The sequence below is a fragment of the Pseudochaenichthys georgianus genome, chromosome 1 (assembly GCF_902827115.2).
Source record: "Pseudochaenichthys georgianus chromosome 1, fPseGeo1.2, whole genome shotgun sequence".
Lineage (NCBI taxonomy): Eukaryota > Metazoa > Chordata > Actinopteri > Perciformes > Channichthyidae > Pseudochaenichthys > Pseudochaenichthys georgianus.
The window spans coordinates 49,080,503-49,101,646 of record NC_047503.1 but is presented as its reverse complement, the minus strand read 5'-3'; the positions used below and the strand labels follow the sequence as shown (position 1 = coordinate 49,101,646).

The 21,144-nt window shown below is 42.2% G+C and overlaps 1 protein-coding gene across 1 annotated transcript; it reads right to left on the bottom strand.

Annotated features, from left to right (window-relative positions):
• Positions 1–3,125: 3,125 nt before the first annotated feature.
• LOC139434212 (zinc finger and SCAN domain-containing protein 12-like) lies at positions 3,126–13,520 on the bottom strand. The gene is made up of 2 exons (XM_071203877.1): positions 13,075–13,520; positions 3,126–4,031 (listed from the first exon to the last, which is right to left on the bottom strand). Exons 1-2 carry the CDS (start codon positions 13,259–13,261, stop codon positions 3,217–3,219), a joined length of 1,002 nt encoding a protein of 333 aa, XP_071059978.1. The 5' UTR covers positions 13,262–13,520; the 3' UTR covers positions 3,126–3,216.
• Positions 13,521–21,144: the final 7,624 nt, after the last annotated feature.

The window sequence follows — 21,144 nt, the reverse complement described above, 5'->3', positions numbered from 1 at the left end:
CTGCACTTTCCCTCCTCACCTCATACCTCAACGACCGCACCTACTGGGTTACATGGAGAGGGTCCGAGTGAAAAAAAAAAAGTAAAAGTTCTTCAATGTATTGTTAGTAGTAGGCTAACTAATACAAAGTCAAAAAGTATCAATTTCATTAAGAACTAGTGGTAACATTTTATTTTTATCACTCATCAAAGACAGCAGAAAACATGCATTATGTGCTATGGAGGGGACTCTGACAGAGGATTACTCACAAAGTACACAGAGTAAAAGTACTTCATTTCATTTCTGGTAGCAGTCAAACTAGTACCGAGTCCAACAGTTCGTTTTATTAAGAACTTGTGGTAACAAATATTTGTATCACTCATTGAATATTGTCAGTGTTAGACAAAGGCCTATTATATTTACAGCCCTTGATAACATTCATTTTCTGGGCTCGATATGTGTCTTGGCTGTTTTAGTTGTGATCGCTAAATTCACCTTGTTTCCCCTTGTTTATAATATTATCACCGTTCCAAGCAAACGAGGGCTTTTGTTTTGAAATCACTTCTGTGAGTTTCGCCCCGCACCTCGCTCCAATGACCATTTAGTAAGGTAAAAAACAAAAAGGCCTCTTAGACGCTCTTCCGCTAACTTGTGTAATAAATAAAAACAAATGGACCGTAGATACACTGATTAGGGCAACACCATCTGGTCACAACTTTAAATATTCGACCATGTCTATGTGCAAATGAAGAACTTTTTTCCTTAAGTGAGTCTCTTGTCTTTTCTGACTTTATGGGTATTTGACTTTATATTAAATATATAACAATAAGAGTGCAGAACATCTAATACTCTTCACTCTGAATCCAGAACAATACAACTGCAGGAGTATGGGTAAAGCGAGATGTTTGCATGCATGTTGAGCCGATTTGGGCAGAATCCAGCAGAGTGGATCGTGCTGTTGATCCTATGTCATCTATATGTAAAGAAAACAGTCTAAATATTTAACATAAAGCTGTGAAACGGTCTCAATAATAGGCAGCACAAATGTAAGGTTTAATTGGAATAAAAGGATACATGTTGAGATAGGAAGTTCTAATATCTTAAGAGAAGAGCTTGAATATAAAAAAATACAAAATACAAACTATTTTGGCTCCTTCCTGTATTCCTACTGGGCCTTTCTTGGCTTTGTGCTGGCTATCTTCTTGCTCAATTCAGGGTTTTGGATTTTTGTATAGCTCTATCCCTGATCATTTTCAGAACCTGAAGGCTCTATACGGACTATCCTCTGGTTCTCCTCTGGATCCATACACTATCTCTTGTCTCTGTCCAGTGAATTACACTTGTGTTACTGGAGCAGGTAAAGCATACAACAGATACTTTCAGCATTATAGGAGCACGAAGTGGAAGCTTGGATGAAATACAGCGGACTTCTAAACAATGAACACCCGCAACTTGGAAGAAATAAAGTTGGGTTTTATGCGTTCTAATATTGCAATGCAAACCCATGATGTAAGGACAGGAATTAAGAATAATTGAGTCATTGAATACTCATTTCAGTAGATTTAATCAAACAAAGCATAAACATATTGGACATGGCCTCAAGACTGTAACCTCTTCACATTCTGTTGAAATAGTCAATTACTAGCCATATCTCACCCATTGCTGTTTTGAATCATTAATGTGTGGATGACAGTTGAACTGGATGATGTAACATTTATGCCATCTGCTGGAAAGAAGAGGTATCGCTCTGTTGGCGTCATTGAGACAACCAAAACAGAGTGAAGCTCTCATTTCATCAACAATCTTTGAGTACAGACACCGTCCTGCAGAGAGCACACAGCCCAACAGCACGTCTTTGGTCTAGCATCACTTTACAAAACGTTTGCATTAAGACACTAAGACTAGCTGGTCTATTGTAAAGGTCAGTCCACCTTAAATGAGCAGTGGGTGATCAGCAGGTGAAAGGCAGGACACAGGAACTTGGTCCTGAGGAGATGTAACGATTATTAAACAAGAAAGTTGTCGAGTCAAGGGGTCAAAGAAATGAACATTTGTATATATTAGTGAATCGGTTGCAGGTGGGTGAAATCAGGCTTAGGGGTAACGTATTACATGTAACAGCATTAGGTCATCAGGACACAAAATAGACAAATGTATTCCCTTACAGTTACAGAAGCAGCTGACGACCACACACTTGTGTCTTGAAACAATGCCATTTAAATCTTTTGTCACAAACATTGCAGCTCTATTCTTCCTCTCCTGTGTGGACTCTCATGTGTGCCTTTACATTTCCATTCAGTGAAAAAGCTTTCTTACAGACTGTACAGCTGTGTGGTTTCTCTCCTGTGTGGACTCTCATGTGTTCCTTTAAATGATCACTCAGTGGAAACACTTTTTTACAGACTGAGCAGCTGAATTTTTCTCTCATGTGTGGACTCTCATGTGTGACTTTAAATGTCCATTCAGTGAAAAAGCTTTCTTACAGACTGTACAGCTGTGTGGTTTCTCTCCTGTGTGGACTCTCATGTGTGCCTTTAAATGTCCATTCAGTGAAAAAGCTTTCTTACAGACTGAACAGCTGTGTGCACTCTCATGTGTGACTTTAAATGTCCATTCAGTGAAAAATCTTTCTTACAGACTGTACAGCTGTGTGGACTCTCATGTGTTTCTTTAAATTTTCATTCAGTGAAAAAGCTTTCTTACAGACTGAGCAGCTGAAAGGTTTCTCTCCTGTGTGGACTCTCATGTGTGCCTTTAAATGATCACTCCGTGAAAAAGCTTTTTTACAGACTGAGCAGCTGAAAGGTTTCTCTCCTGTGTGGACTCTCATGTGTTCCTTTAAATGTCCACTATGTGAAAAAGCTTTCTTACAGACTGAGCAGCTGTGTGCTTTCTCTCCTGTGTGGATTCTCATGTGTTCCTTTAAATTTCCATTCAGTGAAAAAGCTTTCTTACAGACTGAACAGCTGTGTGCACTCTCATGTGTGACTTTAAATGTCCATTCAGTGAAAAATCTTTCTTACAGACTGTACAGCTGTGTGGACTATCATGTGTTTCTTTAAATTTTCATTCAGTGAAAAAGCTTTCTTACAGACTGAGCAGCTGAAAGGTTTCTCTCCTGTGTGGACTCTCATGTGTGCCTTTAAATGATCACTCCGTGAAAAAGCTTTTTTACAGACTGAGCAGCTGAAAGGTTTCTCTCCTGTGTGGACTCTCATGTGTTCCTTTAAATGTCCACTATGTGAAAAAGCTTTTCTTACAGACTGAGCAGCTGTGTGCTTTCTCTCCTGTGTGGATTCTCATGTGTTCCTTTAAATTTCCATTCAGTGAAAAAGCTTTCTTACAGACTGAGCAGCTGAAAGGTTTCTCTCCTGTGTGGACTCTCATGTGTGCCTTTAAATGTCCACTATGTGAAAAAGCTTTCTTACAGACTGAGCAGCTGTGTGCTTTCTCTCCTGTGTGGATTCTCGTGTGTTCTTTTAAATTTCCATTCAGTGAAAAAGCTTTCTTACAGACTGAGCAGCTGAATGGTTTATTTTCAGCACTAGGTCGTGAATCACTGACAGATTCATGTCTATTTTTCAGTGAGTTTGATCCTGACGCAGGTTCTCTGGTCTCCTTCCAATCAGCACTGTCTTCAGTGTCAGGTTCAGAAGAGTCTCCAGTGTCAGGTTCAGAAGAGTCTTCAGTGTCAAGTTCAGAAGAGTCTTCAGTGTCGTCCTCAGTCTTTGGTTGTAAACTGATCTCTGGATCTGAGTTCCTGGCTGGTTCTGGTCCTCGACAGTCATCTCCATCAGCTTCTGTTTCCATGTGTTCAGTTTGTCTTTGATGAGGCTGAGAGGACTGAGGTTTCTCTTTATCATCTTCACTCTTCACAGGGTCAGGAGTGAAAGTGGACTTGGTTATATCAGTCTCCTCCAGCTCCTCACTGACCCTGAGTTCCTCCTGTTCCTGCTTAATGTGTGGGGGGGGCTCTGGGTCCTCCTGGTGCAGACTGGTGCTCCACTCCTGCTGGTCAGGGAGAACCTCTTCTTTAACCACCACGTGGACGTCTGCAGGAAACAGGAGACACACATTCAGAACAAACTGTTAAGTGTTAGCATTTAAAAATCGAATCACCATTACAATGGGAGACATTTTTCAGCCCTAATTAATGCCTTTGATTTCATATTTTCACATTATCTTTCTTTGTCCCACTTAATGTGTATTTGTGTTGTCTCAATTCAACTTATGTAGCCCAGCCCCTTTGAAAATGAAAAAGGGTTTTTTCTTCTTGCGTAGCACTAGCTGCAATAAACAAGGAATTGTATTTGAGATTGTTCACAGATACACTACGCCTACAGTATAGAATTAAAATACTCTGTTACAAATTAAAATCCTGCATTCAAACCATATTTATGTAAAAGTATGCAAGTATCATCAGACCATTTTACGGCACCTTCTTACGTAACAGTAACGATGGTGCAGTAAAATGTTCCCTGTCAGTGTTTAATTTATGATGTTTCTTGATTATTTCGTATGTTCACCTGGAATCAATCAATCAATGTTTATTTACATAGCCCAATATCACAAATTTTACATTTGTCTCAGTGGACTTCACAGTGTGTACAGAATATCAGTATGACAATACGACACCCTCTGTCCTTTGACCCTCACATCGTACAAGGAAAAACTTCGAGAGAAAACCCACAGTTTAAAGGGGAAAATGGGAGAAACCTCAGGGAGAGCAACAGAGGAGGGATCCCTCTCCCAGAACGGACAGACGTGCAATAGATGCCGTATGTAAATCGAAAAGATGATACATTTACAACATAGGTAGTCCAAATGTTTGGAAATGCATGTGTCTATAATAAGAAGATGAATCCACGAGGATGTCAGGAATCCTGTTGGAGCCATCAGGGAAGTAGTATGGTGAGAGTCAGGCAGGACCGCAGAGACAGGTTCAGCCACGACTTGAAGTCCAGGACTCAAATCCAGTGCTCAGGATAGAGGATCCAGGACACACGACCACAGCAACAGGATTAGCCTCGACTCAGGATCCCGGCGTATATATGAACACAACAAAGAGATTTGCTGCTGCTGGGCACCCTCATGTGGAATCAAATGAAAATGTTGACAATGAAGTTGAAAATAATGACAATGATGTTAGCAATGTTGATGTTGAAACTGATGTTGAGACTCAAACTAAACAAAGTGCTGTTATTGATGAAATCAATCCGGAGGACAGTGCCTCTAACATTTCTCCATACTTGGCTCTATGAAACCTGATGTACTTATATGATTCTGTTTTCTTCAAGGTTGTGTCTTCCTGGTCGAATGTACTTATTGTAAGTCGTTTTGGATAAAAGCGTCAGCTAAATGCAATGTAATGTAATGTAATGTAATTTCAGGTCCAAAGGAAAGGCAACACACAACACACTCTAATGTATCTAAAACATCATCCACCGCATCTGCCAGGCTAAAAGCAGAGGCTGATGAAGCAGCAATTGTGGAGCGCATGAAGGCTTTAAAAAGAAAACATCAGTTGGAAGCCTAATGCCCAGGCTGTCACTGTAAGACCAAAGGAAACCTCACAGACCATCAGGTTTAAAGACACATCACAAACTGTCAGGTCTAAACAAATGGCAGTTTTACAGACGGACATCAGACCACTATACACTCAAGCACCAACACAGGTGGTTCATGATGCTCAACAGACAGGACGAGCATCCTCCTTGAATATTACATTACATTACATTTAGCTGACGCTTTTATCAAAAGCGACTTACAATAAGTGCGTTCGACCAACAAAATACAAACTTGAAGAAAACAGAATATTCTAAGTACATCAGGCTTCATAGAGCAAACACATTTCAAGTGCTACTCAACTGGCTTTAGGTAAGCCAGCCCTTTATTAGTATATAAGTGCTTTGTTAATAGTTCTATCGCTCGAAGTAGAGTCGAAAGAGATAAGTTTTCACCATTTTGGAGCCAGGATAGCAAACCCACGTGTTTTTGCTGATGGGAACTTGGGTCCCCTTCACAGCGATGGTGCAGCGAGCCGTTTGGTTGATGCAGAGCGGAGTGCACGTGCTGGATGTAAGAAGGGCCAGATCCATTCGCAGCATGGTACGCAAGTACCATTGTCTTGAAATGGATTCTAGCAGTTATCGGAAGCCAGTGGAGGGAGCGGAGGAGCGGCGTGGTGTGGGAGAATTTAGGAAGGTTGAAGACCAGATGAGCAGCTGCATTCTGGAAGAGCTGCAGAGGTCGGATGGCACATGCAGGTAGACCAGCCAGGAGGGAGTTGCAGTAGTCTAGGCGTGAGATGACGAGAGCCTGGACCAGAACCTGCGTCGCTTTCTGGGTCAGCTGGAGACGCATCCTCCTGATGTTGTAAAGCGTGTATCTGCAGCAGCGGGTTGTAGCAGCGATGTTTGCAGTGAAGGACAGGTTGTTATCTAGGGTCACACCAGGATTCCTTGCAGTCTGAGTCGGGAAAATAACAGAGGTGCCGATGTTGATAGTCAGGTCAAGAGTGGGACAATCTTTTCCCGGAAGGAAAAGCAGTTCAGTCTTGTCAAGGTTGAGCTTGAGGTGATGAGTAGACATCCACTGAGCGATGTCAGCTAGACAAGCAGAGATGCGTGCTACAACCTGGGTCTTTGAGCGGGGAAAGGACACAATAAATTGGGTGTTGTCAGCGTAGCAGTGGTATGAAAAACCATGCGGGCTAATGACTGATCCGAGCGAGTTTGTGTACAAGGAGAAGAGGAGGGGACCAAGAACAGAGCCCTGAGGGACCCCTGTAATTAATTGACAAGGGTCAGACGTGGACCCTCTCCAAGTAACCCTGTAGGTGCGGTCTTTGAGGTATGAGGTGAGGAGGGAATGTGCAGAGCCTGAAACTCCAAGTTCTTGAAGAGTGTGAAGGAGGATCTGATGGTTCACCGTGTCGAATGCAGCAGACAGGTCCAAAAGGATGATGACAGAGGAGAGGGAGGCTGTTTTAGCAGTGTGCAGTTCCTCAGTGACAGCAAGGAGGGCAGTTTCTGTGGAGTGACCTGCCTTGAAACCAGACTGGTGTGAATCTAGAAGGTTGTTCTGATGGAGATAGCAGGAGAGTTGTCTAAAGACAGTCAGATCAACTACAGAGCATTGATACAGAGTACACCCACTGAAACAGAGAAGTCTAAAAACAGAATGTTAATCACAATTCTAGAGGTGTCCAGTTGCTTTCTTGTCAAAATCGAGTTGCACACTGGCAGGTCAGTGATTAGGATGAGATTTAAATACAGTTAATGTGGGGGAAGTGGCCTCAGATCACAGCTTGATGGGCCTCAATCGAGACTGGCTTCCTCCTGACTCGTTATTGTCTTTTAAGGGTGAATATCACATAAAATAATGACACCCAAAATGACATTGCGAATATCATGCAACGCCAAACTGACATCACTACAATGTTAGTACAGCAACATTTAGCATCCTCCCTACCAGTGAGAAATATACCCACATTTAATGGTGATCCTCTTCCGTATCATTCTTTCATCAGATCCTTTGAAAATTGTGTTGAGGTTAAAACTGATAATGCAAGTGATTGTTTACATTTCTTGGAGCAGTTCACCAGCACCTACCCTCTGTTCAAGGATACCAAAGAGCCAAATCCCTGCTTGCTGAACATTTTGCAAATGAATACAAAATTGCTTCTGCTTATATGGACAAAATTGATAGCTGGCCTCTGGTTAAAGCAGAAGATGTCAAATCACTGAAATCCTTTTCTCTGTTCTTACGGGAATGCTCAAATTTAACACAGCGAATCATGCACATGAATGAGTTGGACATGCCATCAAACCTCAGAAACATTATAATGAAGCTTCCTTATAAGGTGAGGGAGAAGTGGAGGAGCCATGCATGTGATTTGTAGGAGAGACGTGGTTGCAGAGCACTATTCATTGACCTTGTGAACTTTGTTGAAAAACAAGTTAGAATTGCCTCTGACCCACTGTTTGGAAATATTGAGGACTCAAAATATACCAGCTGCAACAAACCCCCCCACTGTCAGTGAACTAGGGCTGCACGATTTTGGGGGGGAAAAAAATGTAATTGCAATTTTTCTGACAAATATTGCGATTGCGATATTTATTTTTAAGCAACCCAACGGAAGTTTATTGTAAAATGCGGCCATAACTCCGGCTGGAAGGTTGTATCAACGTACTCCCATCTCTAGCACCCCCGCAGCCCGAGCTACGAGTGAAATAACTAAACTTACATGAAACTTCCGTTGGGTTGCTTTAAAGTCAAGCTTCAGTTTAAGATTCACCCTGTAATAGAAACATGTGATGGAGCATTACTAACCTGACTCAGATGGTTCACCAAACCAATCTGTCTATCACCTTCTATCATGGGCCACTTCTGATTGATTAACAATGGCTGGTACATGTGGAGCACAGCACTTCTGATTGGTGTGGTTGACTGACACACAAGAAGAAAAAAAAAGTTAAAAAAAATCGCAGGCTTTGCGATTTGATAATCGCATAATTTCAAATCGCAATTTCAAATCGATTCATCGTTCAGCCCTACAGTGAACCAAGGCATAGGACACAGGTCACCTTTGCCACCGGTGTCACTGCAATGAAAGAAAGAAACAAAGGCTACATGGATAATATAAGATCAAGACCTTTTCTGCCCAAAGTTACAACAAATGCTGTTTATTCTGACAACAAACCAGCCACTCACTTGAAAAATGCTCACAGTTTAAGTTAAAGACACAAAAGGACAAGATACATTTCATAAAGGAGCATGGAATTTGTTTTGGTTGCTTGAAACGGGGACACATAAGCAAAAACTGCAGGAGTCGATTGGATTGCAGTGTGTGTCAGCAAAAGCATCCTTCAGTCCTTCACATTGAGCAGAAGGGTATAAGTACACCTTTTAATAAAGCACAAGAACCTGTGAGCCCTCTGAGTGTAACATCTGGCCAGTCTCAAACATGTGGCCATATAGGGCCCGGAGATGAGTGCAATGCTGTGTTTTCGATTGTTGCAGTTCAAGTGAAAAGCCAAATGAGTGACAGAGTTGTACAGACCTATGCATGTTTGGATTCGGGGAGTTCCGGTACCTTTTGCACTTAAAGCCTTCCAAAGAGATTGGGGCTAAGTGGCCAGCCAGCCAGTATTCTATTGCAAATAATGGGGCAAAAGAAAATTGTGAGTACCAATGTATTGTCTCACTTGGAAGTGTCTGGCATGGATACAGATGATTTTATTGAATTGCCCAATGTCATAACCCAAAGAGTTATGCCAGTGTCACGTGTGAATAGTGCTGCGTACCTGGACTCACATTCAGGTTCAGGTCCGGACTCAAGTCCAGAGGTTCAGGTTCAGGTCCGGACTTATAAGTCCGGACTTGTGTCAAGTTGTTTGACTAAAGTGAACTTATTGTGAGCTAATTATCAATTGAAAATAAACTCATAATAAACTCAAATTCAAACTCGTCAGGTTTATTGCACTCCCTTCCAACTTGTGTCTACATTTCTCTACAAAGTACACATTTAAAAAAAACACTTTTTGCCACTTAGTCTACAAATGACTTATGACAGCAACTATAGTGAACTACTACAAAGTTCAAACATTTATTTCATTTACCAAACTAAAGTAACCAAACAGTCCCTGAGCTGACTGAGCCTAAATCCCTAACACTTTGCTGAAAGGTAGAGTGTAGAGTAGACTATACGCATTACACACCTACTATACAGTATACACTGTAGTGACTGTACAGTCAGAGTGTACTGTACTGTCTGTACACCATGTCTTTTCTACAACTCTACATGTGTACATTATACAGTACATACAACATACATAGTGATGTACATACTGTTAGATATTAAAATCAATGTTGATATGGTGGTGAGTTGGGTCGAGTGGCGGGGGAAGCCTCTGGATAGACCTGGTAAGCCCAAACGTGTAGTGCGGATGAACTGGGAACGTCTGGAGGAGGCCCAAGTTCAGGAGGCCTTCAATTCACACCTCCGGCGGAGCTTTTCAGGCATTCCTGTGGAGGTTGGGGACATTGAACCAGAGTGGTTGGTGTTCAAAGCCTCTATTGCCGAAGCCGCGGCGGGGAGCTGTGGTCTCAAGGTCCTAGGTGCCTCAAGGGGCGGTAACCCTCGAACCTCCTGGTGGACACCAGTGGTCAGGGAAGCCGTCTGACTGAAGAAGGAGGCCTTCAGGGATTTGTTATCCCGGGGGACTCCCGAGGCAGTTGCAAGGCACCGACAGGCCCGAAGGGCAGCAGCCTCATCCGTGGCCGAGGCAAAGCAGCGGGTGTGGGAGAAGTTCGGAGAAGACATTGAGAAGGACTTTCGGGCGGCACCAAAGTTGTTCTCAACCACATGTTGTACAGACTTCGACAGAGGTATTGGATAATTAATGCCAATTCGGCTGCAAGAAAGACCATTACAGAATGCATGGTGAGTAGACGGCACAGAGGAAGACTTGAGGAACAGAAGATGGCAGACCTGCCTGAAGAGAGAGTTGTGCCAGACAAGGCTCCTTTTACTACAGTGAGAGTTGATTATTTTGACCCCATAGAAGTGAAGCCTTCTAAAAAGGTATTGAGTGATTTTCACTTGTCTGACCAGCCGTGCAGTACACCTGGAGGTGGCACATTCCCTTGATACAGACTCTTGCATTAATGCCTTGAGGAGATTCATTTGCAGAAGAGGACCTGTGTCAAGTTTAAGATCTCACGACGGCACACATTTTGTTGGAGCAAACAAGGAGTTGAAGCAAAGTCTTGCTGCTTTGAATAATGCAAAGATCCAGGATGCCCTAATTCAGGATGGAATTAAGTGGCGCTTCAATACGCCAACAGCCTCACACCAAGGTGGCGTGTGGGAGCGTCTCATTAGATCAGTAAGGAGTATACTGACCTCTGTTCTTGGACAACAGGTTTTGGATGATGAAGGCCTGCAGACACTGCTTTGTGAAGTAGAGGCGATACTAAACGACAGACCCCTCAATGGAAATATTGGGCTACTAGTAATCTCGAAAAAAGAAGGTGTGATACCGTTCCGATAAATATCAATAATTTCGAACATCGCGGGGAAATTCCTTCGACTCATCTTGAAGTTTTGGGGGAAGCCGGAAGTGACGTCAATGCGGGAACGCTTCACTGTGCGGCGAGAGAGCCAAACACGGACAAAGTGTGTTGTCATGCGTAGAAATGGTGAATTACTGAGTTTAGGCACGTTAATAACGTTTTAATGAAGTTGACTACAGTATATTCATATTTGTCAGTGCTTTCATGTCAATTCGGCGAATATGAACATAAATGATCGTGGTGAAGATGAGGATTAAATTAGGATTAAAAATCGGTAGTGAGAGCTGCTGAATTTCCTCCCGTCGGATGTGATATAAAAACAAATCGATTATTTTTGTAGTTGTAAACTCAAGTGGATGAAACTACATTTATTAGTGCTTTCATGTCAATTCGGCGAACACATGATACATTAAATGATCGTGAGGATGATGATTTAAAAATCGTTTGTTTGAGCCGGTCTAAATTTCCTGATGAGTAAACAAACCGATGCTTTTTGTAGTTGTAGTACACCAACATGGATTAAACGTGTGTTTTTTTTTACCACAATGTTGGGGAAATTAATGGATAAAATGCATGGATTATTATTATTATTCCCACTCCGATCGGGACACTAGGGCCACCGTTTCCCCGCAGCGAGGCCCCCCCCGTTGACAGTTTACGTGGGCTGGGCTGGGTGCAGTGGCGGACTGGCCATCGGGATTCGTCCCGATGGCCGGTACAGAAGTGGGCCGGTCGGATAAGTCACTAGCACTTCCCCCACTCCCCCCGTTGACAATTTACTGGCGGTACCGAAGTGGGCCGGTCGAGAGTCCCGGGATGATTTTTAGGCCCAGTCCACCACTGGCTACATAACCGTATGATCGCCCATATTCCATCCATCCATCTTCTCCCGCTTATCCGTGGTCGGGTCGCGGGGGTAGCAGTTCCAGCAGAGAGCCCCAAACTTTCTTTTCCCTGGCGACATCAACCAGCTCTGACTGGGGGATCCCAAGGCGCTCCCAGGCCAGCGAAGAGATATAATCCCTCCACCTGGTCCTAGGTCTACCCCTTGGTCTCTTCCCAGCTGGACGTGCCTGGAACACCTCCCTAGGGAGGCGCCCAGGTGGCATCCTAACTAGGTGCCCGAACCACCTCAACTGGCTTCTTTCGACGCGAAGGAGGAGCGGCTCAACTCCGAGTCCCTCCCTGATGACCGAACTTCTCACCTTATCTCTAAGGGAGACACCAGCCACCCGGCGGAGGAAACCCATCTCGGCCGCTTGTATCCGCCCATATTGACGCACCTAATTCCTAAACTTCTAACAGATACAACATAAACCGATCCTTCAGCCTCATATGAGCTCTCAGAAACGTTCAAAAGTAAACTGTCACACAGCTTGCTGCTGTGTGCGCCATCTTGCGTCTACATGCATATGCTGGGATCCTGAACGGTGCAGCTGGAGCGCTGTGCCCACAATGACGTCACACATAATTTGGCGGGACTTGAAGAATCCCCGAGAAGATCCAGAAAATGGTCAACATTGAAGGGCAGATTAATGGTTATCAAAGTACAAATATCCAACATCAGTTCAGTAACGGTTTTCAAGGGGACAATATATACTCAAATTGATGGGTTTAGATGATGGGGGAAACTCGTATCACAGGCTCTTTAAATCAGTACATTAAATGGCATATTATTCAATCCATGTATTTTTATAAATATATTTATTTTGGTAGGTTTGCTCTTCCGTAATACATTTGTATTATTATAACAAAGTACATGTGTCTAATAACACTTACATACTTTTACTTAAATAAGATAAACTTAAATATATGAAATGCTTTAACTTGTAATTGAAGATTTTCACAGTGTGGTGTTTGCACTTTTACTTACCTGCAGCAAGTGCTGATAAAGGGTCTAAAGTGTTATTAATGTGATAATAAAGTGTTATTAATGTGATAATAAAGTGTTATTAATGTGATAATAAAGTGTTACTGAAGAGTGTAAAGTGTTAATTAAGGGTAAAGGGAACAGACCTGCTCTGTGTATCCGAAGCTGAGGCTGTAAAACAGCGTCCAGAAGTTTCTGGAGTCTCTTGTTCTCCTCTTTGGAAATAGACAGCTCCTCCTCGAGCTCTGCTATCGTTTTTTCAAACAGAGCAAATATCTCTTCAGCAGTCAGTCGCTGCTTCTTCAACGACAGCAGCATTTGGACTTTACTCATGTTTACTACATCACCTTTCCCTGCAGACTCCGTTAAACACACCGTTTCTCTCTCCGTCAAACTCTCAATCTGACTAGCATTGCTAACGTGTTTCCAGCTAGCATGCTAAACTAGCTCCTATAGTCCGAGGTAAACGCTCCAGAAAAAAGAGCACAGAGTCCATTCAGAGGTTTATCCAAACACAGAGATGATGGATCAGCAGAGCAGCAGCTCACACGCACTTTCTCAGGAACACAGAGAGAGAGAACCGGAGCGACGAGACGCCACCTCGACCCAGTTTAGAAAGAGCTGGGAACTTCACTTCCGGTGCGGTTTGAGGACGTCAAAATAAAAGCGGGAAGGATTTCTTCTTTTTGGTTTTAAGAACGATTGGCATCCGGACGTTGCCTTAACACCTACTACTGGATCAATAATAAAACTACTCTTTCAAAACAAAACTATTATAACTAACAGAAAATACTCATAAAGGAAAAAGGGAAAATAAATAAACATCATTAAGCTAAACAGATCGCAGTGCACAAATCAAATATCTGTATAGTGTTAGAAATTAAAATCAATGTGGATATGGCGTAATTTGAATTAAATACACTATTTAATTTAAATCAGTTTTATTCTGAAAAAACCGGAAGTTCACACTAACTATTAATTTAACACTTGCATTCTGAAAATTCTTCATTTCAGGTTAGGATTAGCATGTGGCGAAATGCTACGTTTTCAAACCGTGAATCGAAGGTGAAATGACATGTGATGTTGTACACTAAACATACTGGGATTAGCACTCAGTTATTGACGCTGAATTGAAATTGACGCTGACCCCCCACGACGCCGGCCAATAGGAGAAGACCTCAGATGACAACAGGAAGGGCAAGCCAATAATCAATCTCTTCTACCCCCTGACCTGGACTGACAGGTCACATGAGGAGAGCGCCTCCTTTTGCAATTTCATTTGTACACCACCACATCTTTTGTGTAATTAAATGCTGTTAACTTTTATAAGCTTCCCTTGACTCTTTTCAGTCTCCTGCCTTCAAGTTTCTAGAATTGCTTTCACTACCAATGAGACACATATGACTCCAACTTGACTGCACCTGAGGTCAGGTTACAGGGGTACTGCCCATATTTATTAGATTAAAAGGAGTGGCAGGACCTTCAACACATCCAGACCTCTAAGCATCAAACACTGAACTCCGTTTCCAGTGCACTTTTTTGAAGACGGTAAAGATAGGCATGTTGGTGAGGAGGTCCGTGTTCCTATTATGGACCAAACATTGGTTTAAACATCTCCGACATCAAATGGAGAGCCAGCCAGGAGAGTGCTTGGTCTCTCAGTGTATGGGAATTTAGTCCCAAGCGTTTTTCTGTCTGGTCTGAATAAAGAAGCGCCCAGAAAGTACATATCATTTGAAATAGATGAGGGGAGACAGAAAGAGAAACTGTAGGTGTATGAATAGAGGAGTGAAGGAAAAGGACACATTAAGGAATGAAACGTGAAGGGATGAAAGGATGAATGGTTATGGGGATGAAGTGTTGAGGGATAAAGCATTGGGGTGATGGAAGAGAAAGGAAGGGTGATTTTTAAAATATGACTATTAGCATTTTTCCAATTGCAAATCATTTAAATTGATTCTCAGTTGAAGACTCTGTCTGTGGATCTTCGTATCAGAAACATCCCAGATCCTTATGAACACTGTGGCTCCTTTCCTTCCTAGTGACACATCACCACATGAGGACACTATGGGAGATAAACAAAAGCAACACTTATTAGATTTGTGTTTGTATTGCTAGCTAATAATGAAACATGATATACCGCTAACTGAAACAGAAAACCTGAAATCTAGAGATCTTTGAAGGTGATCTTTTCCAAACACTCGTCCGATGGTCCTTCACTTGTTGTAGAGCTGGCTGTTGATTTATTCTGATTGTAATCTTACACAGTAACATCTAACAAGGTATTCTACTAGTGAGCTTATGTTTCATGGTGTGAACATCTAAACTGTACATGGAGTGAAAGGTGATGTTTTCTGGCTCTCTGTTTTAAAAAGACTTGATTGGCTCTGTCAGCCAGGACAGCTATTAACCAAGACACTGACGAGGACTCTTACAAGTTATTTATTATGTGGAATCAAAAAATCAATTTGACTAGACTTCTGTAATATCAACAACTCTGCACTCTGCATGTAACACATAAGCATGTACACATAGTTGAAGCAGTAATATAGAGCACCTGACAACCGGCTGGTCTTAACGATGAATCATGTTTGACACCTCGACATGATTCACTTCAAGCTTCCAGCAGCTCATTCTCTAAACCTACAAGCTGCTGACTCCTATCTGCTGCTGCTGCTGCTGAACACTGACAAAACAAACTTTAAGAGTTGAACGTGAATATATCCACTTCGCACACATCCTGCACAGCCTCGCTCTCCTCAGGGACATTTCAACGTCCTTCTTCTTTGTTTCCATCAGGAGAGCATCTGAAGAGAATCAGAGAGACTTTGTGTAAAGTTACAGCTGGAACTGTGAGAGAGAAGACAACATCAGAACCTCATTCATGAAACCTGCATATACTTTAAGAATTTATAAAACATTTTTCATATTTTAAAGTTGACCCCAATTATTTATTGGCTAAATTCATTACTGGTTTCAACTCAGGACGTTGTCTTTGATCACAAGTTCTCTTCACATTGCATTTATGAGCCACAGTATAGCTTTGATGGGAAATGTTGTCCATCTCTCTCACCTCTATATCTTCAGGTGCTTCAGTGGTGGAGCGCAGAGCTTTCTTCTTCCTGGATTAAGGGCAACAACAAATACAGATTTTATGTCCTAACTGTAAACTAAAAGATGTTAGAATGATGTGTGAAGTGATTAATTGATATGGTTGTACCTCGTCCACAGACTCAGGAGAAACACAGGAATCAGCATCAAGACCCCCAGAGTTGTCCTGATGATATTCACTATCATTGGTGAACTCCCTAGAAACATGAACACATATGTGATACTTCTAAAGGCCCTGAAACACCAAACTGACACCAAAGAACACGTCCCGACGGAACACGACTGTTGTGTCGCCTCACGTCTCCTGCTTCTTGGCCAACAGTCACACTGGAACACACCGAAAATACTTTAGCCGACGGCCAAGTAGCACGTACGAACTGCGCATGCGTGAGTGGCAATAATTCTCCTTACCAGCAGGCGGCGGTAGTGTGTATTCGTCATTCAAAAGAGGCAACAACTGGAAGACAGAGAAGAAGAACAGACTGCGTGATCTAAACAATCAACAAATAGCGTGTGCGTTCTATTTTCACTCTCGTCCATCGAAAACATGTTTCGTGCGGTACTGGAGCTATCAGCCATTGGAGTGTTGCTTGTGGAAGACATTCTCAAGCAACCGTTTCGCTTCTCATGTACTGATTCGCTAGCTGAACAGCCAATCAAAGTGATTTCTTTGTTCGACTGCCTGTGGCCGACGCACACGATTCAACATTCAACATGTTGAATCGTGTGCGTCGGCCATGGAAGGCCAAATAAGGCATGTCACAGCCGACGGTGCGGGACACACGAACTAACGAAAACGGCCGATTTTGGCCTGGTGTGTCAGGGCCTTAACTATCGATTGATAAATCACATTGTCAGTCTGATCCACCTCTGACACCATGGAGGTTCCTCCCTGAACACTGACATTTTTAATATGCTTGGGTTGCTTCAGATTACTAAGTGAATCAGTTCTGGTGAATGTAGAGAACTTAACTGTTCCAACACTCAGATGACAGGTGGAGTTGCTACGTCCTAACTTGTTCTGGGCTCCAAAGGAATAACTCCCACTGTGTTCAGCTCTGAAGTCAGTGATGATGAAGATCTGTCCTGAAGCTTTTGGAGAGTCTTCATCCTCCTTGTACCAGGCTGCTGGGTTAGCATCACTGCTACAGGTCAGAGTCACTGAACTGCCCTCTTCTCTCTCAGCAGAGGGACTCACTGACACAGAGGGAAGCTTTGGAGCATCTGGAGATTCAGAGAGACCCGGGTCATTCACATCAGGAGGTTTTAAATATTTACATGGCGTTCTCAGATGTTACATTTTGGATACATTTATAGGTTTTTGGGAAATTATTGTCAATAAATGTCCTTAAAAAAACGGTTTAGTATCTTAAAATCACCTGAAGCTACTCAGAGAATCACAGCAGACTGTGAATGAGAAGCGATAGAGCTGAATAAAGTAGTAAAGATCAGTGAAATCTTCTCCAGCAAAGACTGGACAGATCAAAGCTTTAAAACAATGTTTCACTCACATTTCACATCAATGGAGATGCTGTTAGATGTCTTCACCCCCAGCTTGTTCTCAGCCATACAGTAATACTGTCCGGCGTCAGAGGACTGGATGGAGATGAGGACAAGACGTGGTCCTTCATTGAAAGAAGAAAGGGTGCATTTTGATCCTCCTTGTACCAGGTGTAGTTAGCTGCTGGGTTAGCATCACTGCTACAGGTCAGAGTCACTGAACTGCCCTCCAATACAATTGAGTTAAAATACATCATGGTGTATTGAATGAGAAATATTTATCTGTGAGGGAGCATCTGGAATTTGGAAGTGTTCTTTTGACAGTTATAGAGCTGAAGGAAAATAAGTATACGCATTTATATTTATTTTTCTGTATAACTACTGGTTTTAATTACCTGAACATACGTGCTAATCTGGGAGCTTATAAACAAAACAGGATTTTCATCATCTACCAACCCAGTCTCACAAAAAAACGTGTAATAACTACGTTGGTCCACAACGTAGGACGTAGTATTTCTACAAAAACGCCTCTGAAATTGTAAGATCCCTACGTTTTTTTTCACCATTCATTCCAATGGCTGGCGTCTATGTCACGTGATCTTCACATTTCACCCTGCAGAAAAAAAAAACATGGCAGACATTCGTTTTATTCTCGGTGGAAGATGCCTATTTTAAAGTTAGTTTGGCCATTAAAATGCATTTTGATGTCATTTGATGCGAGTAATATGAGTTGTTATTTCAGATTATGTGTGCAGTGGATGCACATGATCTTTAGTTTGCTAGTTATTACGAAGATTACTTCAGGAAATTGTGGCCATTCAACGTTTTAATTGTTACCAAGGTGGTTGCTAGGGATGCTGGTATCGATATTATTTCTGTTATGTTGTGTAACTGTTTAATGGTGTTATCTTTATTGCTACCCCCTTCCCCGTCAATTTATAGTGTTGGTCCACAGCGCACACGTATTAGTTTAACAAAATCCGTATCTAAGATTGTGGCATAGATACATTATTTTCCCCTGTGCAATTCTCCATTTACTCAACAATAACACATAATTATCTTCTTTCCAGGACATGCCGGGGCCCTGCCTGCCTGTAGCTTTGCCGATATCTGTGTTGATAGGTAATAGATTAAGAGCGGTGAATCAGCTTAGAAACAGGAAGTGCTCAAACGTTCGTATGAGTTTATCAAATTTAGCATTGATTCCATGTCAGCCACAGCTTGTCACAAAAAATCTTACTGATAGTGTATCTAACAAACTTAAACTAGCTTTATTAAATGTCAGGTCTCTGGCAGGAAAAACATTTTTAATCAATGATTTTATCACTGAGCACAATCTTGATTTTATGTTTTTAACGGAAACTTGGATTGAACAAAATAACAGTGTAGCTGTTCTTATCGAATCAACCCCTCCCAACTTTAGTTTTATGAGTCAGGAAAGAATACATAAGAAAGGGGGTGGAGTTGCTATTCTGTTCAATGATTCCCTTCAATGCAGGAAGACATCTTATGGGAACGTTGCTTCTTTTGAATATGTGGCCCTTCAGCTGAAATGCTCCACTCGAGTTCTGTTCCTAAATATCTATAGACCACCCAAATACTGTCAGGGTTTCCCACACATAGACTATACTTGGGCGGGCCGCCCAGGTATATTAACGGCCGCCCAAGTACCCATTTAGGTTGTTTTTTTTATATAATTTTTTAATAATTTTTTTTTTAGAATTTTTTTTTTTCCGTCCATGACCACGACGCCATCTGCGATCGATTAACTTGTGGAGAATGATCCCTCGATCCCTTGCACTGATCTCGCCTCCTTCTGGCCTGTTAAGTGGCCTGCCTCACACAGGGTGACTGGCTGTCTACATGATGTGGCCTGCCGACATGGCCACTGTCATACAGATCATAAATCAAAGCCCTTGATTGGTCTCTGTGTGTCATTCAAGCTCGGGATAAGCTCAGCTCAGGTGAGGTAAAGGACTCTCTGAGTGTTTAGATAGTTAACTTAGTCTAAGTTCTCAGTGGGTCTCAAACGGTGTGGTCACCAGTTATGTAAACACATATTAAGGTGAAAAAAGGTAAAATACACTTTTAAAACTTGTTGAGAGAAAACTAGTCTTTGCTGCTGCCTCAAAGAGGCCACTGCCACCACCCTCCCAAGTATATTTCAGATCTGTGGGAAACACTGAGTCTGTGCAAGCTTTTTTGATGATTTTACTGAACTGCTGTCTATAGTGTGTATTGACTTTGACCGTCTAGTCATTGTTGGTGATTTTAAGATCCATGTTGACAACCCCCAGGACAGAGGGGCTAAAGAACTGTTTTGTGTTCTTGATAACTATGGACTGACTCAGCATGTGACGGAGCCCACGCACAATAAGGGGCACACTCTGGACTTAATTATCTCAAAGGGTCTGAATATCTCTAAGGTTGTGGTGACTGATGTTGCACTCTCTGATCATTCCTGTGTGTTCTTTGAGAGCTCTATTTTTGTTCACAAAAATGTTCAAAAAGAGGTAACCACAAAGCGATATTTAACTGAAAATACTAGGGAAATGTTTACTCAGAATGTTTCTTCCACACTTGCCCCTGCTAACATCTCAGTAAATGAGTTAGTAGATCATTTTAATTAAAAAAATAAAAATGTTATAGATGCCTGTGACGGAGCAGATCACATGAGTGACTGACTCCGCCACTGACAGCCGACACACACACGCACACACAGTCACACACCAAACATTTCCTGCTCTCTTCCTAAAAAGAAACAATGCAATGTATTATTTATTATGTGTTTGTTAATTTGTTAAATGATTATGTTAAGAGGTGGTTAACCTGTTTATGTTTGGGTCCGATTGTTATATTGAAATGTGGTTTGGAGTGTAATTGTTGTCACCTGTTGACGGTAAGCCTGGTGGGAGGGGCTACGGGTTAATAAGGGACGGGGTTGGCCCTGGAAGGGGAACTCGGGGAATGTTGCACAGAAGGCAACAGCTGGGACGTGTTCGAGAGATCGTTGCAGAGAAGGCAACAGCTGAACACGTTTACTCTCCGGGAGTGATGGACGTTTGATTTGGACATTTATTTATTCTGTTTAAGTTGTGCTGGTTCGTTATTTAATTTTGTTGCTGCTGTTATTAAAGTTTTGGAGCTTAACCCAACCAACTACGCCAATGTTTTGAACGGAGAAATAGAGCCCCGTCACAATGCCATTGCTCCAACTAAGGTAAAGGAAGTGACTGGGAAGAAAATATCTCCATGGAGAAAGGCCATGACCGTGAGAGCAGAAAAAAGAGAGTGTCGAAAAGCTGAACGTAGGTGGCGAAAAACAAATCTCCAGGTTCACTTTGAAATCTATAAAGAGAGACTTGGCCTTTATGATTTGGAATTGAAAAACACACGACAGTCTTTCTTCTCTGACATCATTACCAAAAACAATGCACATGCCTTGTTTGCTAACCTCCCAGTGTCAGTAGCCTCTGCATTTCTATCCACCAGGGCATGCAATGATTTTGCCTCCTTTTTTACTGACAAAATTCAGAAAATCAGACAAGCAGTCAGTGCCATAGCATCAGGTACAGCAAATGTGTTGTCCCTATGTCCACCTAATA

What these genes read in the sequence shown, in the direction of transcription:
- LOC139434212 (XM_071203877.1), bottom strand. Translation starts at nt 13,261, where the DNA reads ATGAGTAAAGTCCAAATGCTGCTGTCGTTGAAGAAGCAGCGACTGACT. An exon ending in GCTTCGGATACACAGAGCAG is followed by an intron (nt 4,032 to 13,074) that starts GTCTGTTCCCTT and finishes TGTTTCCTGCAG; the next exon opens with ACGTCCACGTGGTGGTTAAA.